Source organism: Meleagris gallopavo, chromosome 2 (genome assembly GCF_000146605.3).
Source record: "Meleagris gallopavo isolate NT-WF06-2002-E0010 breed Aviagen turkey brand Nicholas breeding stock chromosome 2, Turkey_5.1, whole genome shotgun sequence".
NCBI classification, from domain to species: Eukaryota; Metazoa; Chordata; class Aves; order Galliformes; family Phasianidae; genus Meleagris; species Meleagris gallopavo.
In genome coordinates this window covers 16,618,952-16,625,702 of record NC_015012.2, presented here as the reverse complement: position 1 = coordinate 16,625,702, position 6,751 = coordinate 16,618,952, and the positions used below count along the sequence as shown (strand labels likewise).

The following is a 6,751-nucleotide window of genomic DNA, read 5'->3' as shown; positions in this document are numbered from 1 at the left end:
ATCTCATACCCCCTGCCCTTAGTCCAACCTCGCTGTCTGAAGCCAGTGTCTCTGAAGGGCAGGCAGGCCGGGACCCCAGCATGAGAGCTGTCCCACAGTGCATGGCTCAGCTGTTACCCCTGGACTGCCTCGTGCCCGCAGGGAAGGCAGGGGAGGTGGCTGTGGTGGCAGCCGGGTGCGCGGGTCACGGCGAAACTCACTTCCCCACAGGACGGGCGGTGCTTTCTGCCATTTTGAATTGTGGGATGGGGACAGAGGGACTTTTGGTTTCAGAGACGCTGCGGTGCCAGAGGGCTTCCAGAGGTAAAGCGAGAATTACAAGCCAAGGAGTGTCCTTAACTCCTAATTAATTATGCATACAGCATTATTATAAACTAATAATGCAGACAACGCTATTACCAGTTCCTTCCACGCGTCTTGCTCCGTGCTCCGGCTCCGTGGCGTTACAGAGCTCTCACGATAGCGGGGCTGAGCTCAGACGAGGCCTAGGGAGGGCTACCGGGCTCCTGCTCCGCCGGGTAGCGAAGGGACAGCTCTCTCCTCACGGCGCGACGGCGACACCACTACCCCGAGGGCACCGGCCCGCCCCACCCTGCTCCGCCGAGGCGCCGGCAGCCAGGCCGCCCCTGAGGGTAGAGTAGGAGGCGGGGCCTGACAGCCTGACAGCTCGAGATGTCCAATCAGAAGAGAGAACGATACGGGGGGGCGGGGACTCTCTCAGCCATATAAAAAGGGCCGTGCCGGTGGGCGCCGGTAGTCAGGCGGCTGAGGAGTGGTGGAGCCGGTTCTTCGCCATGGGTAACACCGTCGCCAGGGAGGACTTTGAGTGGGTGTACACGGACCAGCCTCACGCCGACCGCCGCAAGGAGATCCTGGGTGAGGGGAGGCGGCGGAGGCGCTCCTTGGCGCGGGCTGCGTGGCGAGGGGGCTCCCCGCAAAATGGCTGCCGGCCCCGCCGTCAAGGAGCCTTGGAGGCGGCGGAGCGTCCGGGACGAGCCGCTGGGGCTGAATGGGCGCGGGGATGGGGCTTTGGGCCGGGCCTGAGGACGTGGGGGTGGCGGCCGCCGCCTTGAGCGGGGCGGGAGGGGGGGGAGTGGGGGTGGAGAAGGAGCGGGAAGGAAGGAGAGAGGGAGGGCGGACAGCGATGGTGTTGGATAGTGGCCGGAAAGCTCGTAGCAGGGCTTGTGCGTTGTGTGTGGGTTGTCGGCTCCACGCCATTTCCTTCCCAGATAGGTTGAGGTGACATTAGCGCTTGTCACGTTACTGGCAAGCTGCTGAGCAACAGTAAAATGCAGAAGTGGCTGAATTCTGAAAGACCTCTTATAGGTATCATTAATAGCGTGTTTTTGTTCCCGTGGTAGATGAGTCCTAGCTGAGTGGAGAAGAAAGGATGTCTGTGTGTTTCTGTGGCTTTATTGGGCTAGAGTTCTGTGAGGTTTGTGGTGGTGCCCTGATGGTTGGACACGATGATCTTGGAGGTCTCTTCTGACCTCGGTGGTTCTGTGGTATCTGTATTTTGTGTAATTCTCTCCCCTGTAGCCAAACACCCGGAGATCAAAGCGCTGATGAAGCCGGACTACAACCTGATCTGGGTGGTGGTGCTGATGGTTGTGGCGCAGCTGACTGCCTTCTATCTGGTTAGAGACCTGGACTGGAAGTGGGTGGTCTTCTGGGCGTACGTGTTTGGGAGCTGCATCAGCCACTCCATGACTCTGGCCATTCATGAGATCTCTCACAACAGTGCCTTTGGCAACAGCAGAGCGATGTGGAATCGATGGTTTGGAATATTTGCCAATCTCCCCCTTGGGCTGCCCTATTCAATATCCTTCAAGAGATACCACATGGATCACCATCGATACCTGGGAGGTGATGGAATTGATGTGGACATTCCCACCAACTTCGAAGGCTGGTTTTTCTGCACTCGCTTCAGGAAGTTCATCTGGATTGTTCTTCAGCCATTTTTCTATGCCATTAGACCCCTCTGCATTAATCCCAAACCAATTACTCGACTTGAAATCATCAACTTGCTGGCTCAGCTTTCCTTTGATATCGTGATCTATTATTTGTGGGGAGCCAAATCCCTTTTTTACATGCTTGCTGGCTCAGTACTTGGCCTTGGGTTGCACCCGATTTCAGGACACTTCATAGCTGAACATTACATGTTCTTAAAGGGGCACGAGACTTACTCCTATTATGGGCCACTTAATTTGCTCACTTTTAATGTTGGCTATCACAATGAGCACCATGACTTCCCCAATATTCCTGGCAAGAGCCTTCCACTGGTAAGTTTAGTTCTGAGGCAGTTCTTTTTCATAAGCTGAGCCCTACTTTGATGTGAAAATTGGGAAGAACACCAGCTGTTAGAAGTATGGAAGCTAGAAAAACTGCAGAAGTTAATAGAGTATGGAGAGTCTATTAAGCTCAAGAGTTGAATGGGGGAGAAATGCCGAACAGATTCTAACTTGCTATTACACTGTTCCTTAATGGAGGGGAAAGGCCTGTCCTCATGCTATCTTAGCTCTGTGTTTTATCTGACTCCTAGGTTTCTGTAATTACAGCAGGCATCCAGTGTTCTTTTTCAGTTTGGAAGCATGCAGAAATCTAATTAAGAAGTTAGAGGCATCTCCAAAACTTTGTCAGCTCTGTTTCTGGTATCTTAAGTAAAATAATGTATACTTATCCTTCAGTCTCCTTTACCAATGACCTTCTCTGGTAAGGAAAAGATAAGACCAGAGATACTGCTAATGTGTGTTGTAATTCTACAAACATTCAATAGCTTTCTGTTCTGGAGCAGTTTCAGTTTTGTCTAGTGAGAACCTTTGAACCCCTTGATAAGGGTCAGCTGTACACTGACAGTTAAGGCTTCAAAGCTAAGACTTAGGCCTGTGGCATCTGCACAAGTGGCAAATGGGACTTTCACATTGGTTCCCTCCCTCTTCCAGCTCAAGATGCTGGGACTTGCTGTTCATACCTACATTTATGCTGGTGAACCAGATTTTACTTAATGTATATATATTTAAGTTCTAAATAGGGAATTAGTTTTTGTTGCTACAGAACTGGTAGTCTATGGCTTTAGTAAGAAAATGAGGGCTGTTTTTAAAAGAAGTGTAGTTAATTTTGTTGGACTGGTGTCTGCTATTTGGTGAGCTGAAGATAGCTGAAGTAGTGAGGTAGTGCTGAGCTGCACCTGCTTTAGATGACCTATTTCATAGGTGTGATGATAAATCAGAAGTATCCTCAGCTCTGAACCTAGCATGTAAATAACTTGGTTCTGTTTGTTGCTTATAGAAATTAACAATCCTCTTGATAGTAAATTCTGTGGAATTCAGTGAAAGCTCAGTTTTGTTGTGTTCAGGCTCTTAAGGCTTCAGGATGGTTAACTAGAAGTAAACATTAAGGATATCTGATTGAAACTCCACCATTTTTAGACCTCTAGCTTAGAAAAGCAGTCTGTTCAGCCTCTCCATCTAAGAGTAAAATATTCAAAAGCTGCTTATATTCATTCTTAGAAATGAGATGTTACTGAGAAATAGTGTTCAGAGTGAGGTTTGAAACTCCATATTAAAATGGCTGTTAACTCTTTCAATTTTGCAACATCCTTTTTTTTTTCTTTTTTTTTTTTTAGTTGTGAGACTTGTATATACACGAGCCAGCTCTGAACTGAGTCACTTCAGCCAGCAAGCCAACAGCTTTTGTGCTTTCTTAGGGCTGGTGAGCTGCATGGTTCTGTAGGCAGCACAGTAAACAGACCTCAGGGGTAGGCTCAGCTTGTTCTGGCTCTCCTCTCCAATGTAGGAGCTTTTCAAACTACTGAGTTGTTTCAAGAAATTGCCACATTATGACACTAATTTATGACACTAATAGCTGTTCTAGAGTCTAACATCTAAATTGGTGCTAGTGGAAATAGTAATGTAAATAGTAAATGAATCTTGTATCTCTCTTTAGGTGAAGAAAATAGCAGCTGAATACTATGACAACCTGCCACAGTATAACTCTTGGATAAAAGTACTTTATGACTTCGTGATGGATGATACAATCAGCCCTTACTCACGCATGAAAAGGCAATTAAAGGGTGAAGTGAAGCAAGATTAAACTTCTGGCAACCAAAAAAAACTTTGTCTGCTTGCTTTGAAGTGACTGGTACAAGGTCTCTTGCTAAAGATGTTAACTAGTGTCCTGAGTTAAGATCCACAGCAACACAGCAATGCATTCTAAAGGTTATTTTGTAGGAGGCTACTACCATCTACAACATTCCTAGCAGTACTCAGATTCACTGGTTAAATATGTTTGTTTGCCTAAGGATCAGTGTTATATACGTAATGCGAAATCTCTTTGTTACAGGATTTACTTTGGCAGGTGTTAAATCTGCATGAAACATGTTTGGCGCTCATATTTTAAAAGTTCTTAATGTAGTACACTGCCCCTACCGTGCAGTTTAGATGATGGTAGAATTAAGATGCTGTACTTATCTGTTAATTCTAAACTAATATGATTCGGTCAACTTAAATCTTCTGTTGAACTTATTTCCTGATTCACAGGGGGAAAAACTAAATATCTGCTCTCGTTGTTCTCTTGAAGTAGGTAATGTTATTTAAGTGTTACTCAAAAGTAAACTTCCTGCTCTACAGAAAATACTCTAAAGGAGCAATGTGTCACTTAGAATGAAATAGCCATGTTCTAGATGGCTTATGTGGTGGCCTTGTTAAAAGGTGGGGAATTTGATGGTATCACTGTTGTTGAGTGTCCTCACCTACTCCTTAAGTGACTCGTGCTAGTATATAGCTTGAACAGCCAGTGCCTGAAGTTGTACCTGCTGTGAGGGAACTTTAGCATAATTGAGGTTCCTTGTACTGCAAAAATCTTGCTATGGTTTGGAGTTCTTATCTACTAAGGAAAATGAGAAGGTAGAACCTGGTTGGTTCTGCTGTTACCATGGATTTAAATACAGTCTCTAATATTTACACTTGCTTGGAAATTTGGCTGGTATGGACAACCAAATCAGTTGAACCAGATACTGTTCTGTCAAACAATGCTAGCTACAGCAACTGGCAACTTGACCTTTTCAGTGTATTAGTTCTTTATGTGTGCAGAAAGCTGTTGCTAAATGTTCTTCCTATTTTTTTTTTAAATCTACCCTACATTAACACTGATCTTACTTACATAATAAAATGTGGTGAGAGCACAGGTGATGCTATTGAATTACTTGAAGCATTTAAAGTGGGAACAAAGAATGGATTTACTGAGCACTGAAGAACCTTTGTATACCTCAACACAGTGTATTTCTTTTGTATCATTTAATGTGTTGGTGATGGTCTTAAGCTGTGGAAGATGGATACAAATTGCTCCCAAATATCAATGGTGATTCTGTGATGCGTTCTTATTTAAAAGGTGGAATCTGATAAAGGTAGAAGGCTCAGGCTGCTGTCCACTTGGTCTGCTATAATTTCATTTTTTGATGCCTTTAATGCCTGCTTTTTTTTTTAGATGGAGTACCTGAGAAGCATACATCCTTACGTCTGAACCCTCACTTGAGTGCAGTTGTATTTCTAACAGAGCTTTTGCTTTTTTTTATAGAAGCCTGGGCCCTTATCTGTGATTAAGTAATAGAAGTGGTATGAAGGTATGCCAACCAACCATATAAAACATGACTTCATTGTGATGCTAATGATGTAATAGTTAGCCAGCATATTGCTCAGGGTACAGTGTAATGTCCAAGTATACCTTATTCAGTATTTTTACATGTGATTAAAAAGCAAAGATTAAAGTAATATTGGGTGAATTTTTAACTGATCCTCTAACACTGAAGTTCTAGATCAAGCTAGTATTCAAATGGTTGCTGCAAGAAGAGCTGTCCTACTGAGTGGTGTTAAGAATTACTGCCTATTCTTTCTACTCCAAAGAAAACTCGGTTTGGAAGATTTGAATGGAGTTAAATTGCAAAACAGTTTATTTTTAAGCCCCTTTTGTATGTCTGCTCAAGTGAGGAATTGAATGGTGGTATGAAGTATCTTCAGTGTTAATGGCTCACCATAGCAAAATGAAGGATGGGAAATCCCTCTATAAGGTTTTATAGCTACAAGACTGGATAAATTGATTATCTAGGAAAACTGAGATCGGAGGTGAACTTCTTTTGTTAGGCTTAGTAGCCTACTTTCAACTCTAATTATAAACACTTCAGGTGCAGGATGGTGGAGAGATCTGAGGAAGTTATCTATGCTTGCCATCATCTTTCTGAAACCTCTAGCTATGATTTGAGGAATGCTTGAACTAGGTTAATCTGAGCCAGTAAGACTTAACGTTTGGATCTGACTTCATTAGATTTCTGCCAGCATGGGTAACTACTCTTCTAAGGTGTCTAATCTCTGCATTGCATAAGAGTTATCTGCATCTAACTTCACTAGGCAGGTGTTGTGCTAGAAGCAGATCATCTCAGAGCTGACTTATATTGCAGCATAGCTTCATTCTTAAAAAGAAAGTTAAGAACCCTTCTTAACCACTGAGAAGAAATTAAGATTATTTGGGAGTACTGCATTTGTATTAGATACATTCTTAACTATTCTGATTTTTTTCAGTCTGAAGGTGCAACACAAATAAGAAACATTAACAAACTTCTTATTCATAAGGACAGTGTAGTTATTAAGGAATTAAATAGTCTTCATTAATGCTATCAAAATATATCTGGCAGAAACAGCTTGGTATTATTCTTGGAAGACAACCTGAAAGTTGGAAGCAGCATCGACTAGCCAGTGAA

General features: G+C 43.9%; 1 protein-coding gene across 1 annotated transcript; it reads left to right on the top strand.

Moving 5' to 3' along the window:
* Nucleotides 1-724: 724 nt before the first annotated feature.
* On the top strand, nt 725-5,768 carry DEGS1 (delta 4-desaturase, sphingolipid 1). Its single transcript, XM_010706668.3, has 3 exons — nt 725-876; nt 1,540-2,282; nt 3,946-5,768. The coding sequence occupies exons 1-3, from the start codon at nt 795-797 to the stop codon at nt 4,090-4,092; spliced, it is 972 nt and encodes a 323-aa protein (XP_010704970.1). The 5' UTR covers nt 725-794; the 3' UTR covers nt 4,093-5,768.
* Nucleotides 5,769-6,751: the final 983 nt, after the last annotated feature.

What these genes read in the sequence shown, in the direction of transcription:
- DEGS1 (XM_010706668.3), top strand. Translation starts at nt 795, where the DNA reads ATGGGTAACACCGTCGCCAGGGAGGACTTTGAGTGGGTGTACACGGAC. An exon ending in CCGCCGCAAGGAGATCCTGG is followed by an intron (nt 877 to 1,539) that starts GTGAGGGGAGGC and finishes TCTCCCCTGTAG; the next exon opens with CCAAACACCCGGAGATCAAA. An exon ending in CTGGCAAGAGCCTTCCACTG is followed by an intron (nt 2,283 to 3,945) that starts GTAAGTTTAGTT and finishes ATCTCTCTTTAG; the next exon opens with GTGAAGAAAATAGCAGCTGA.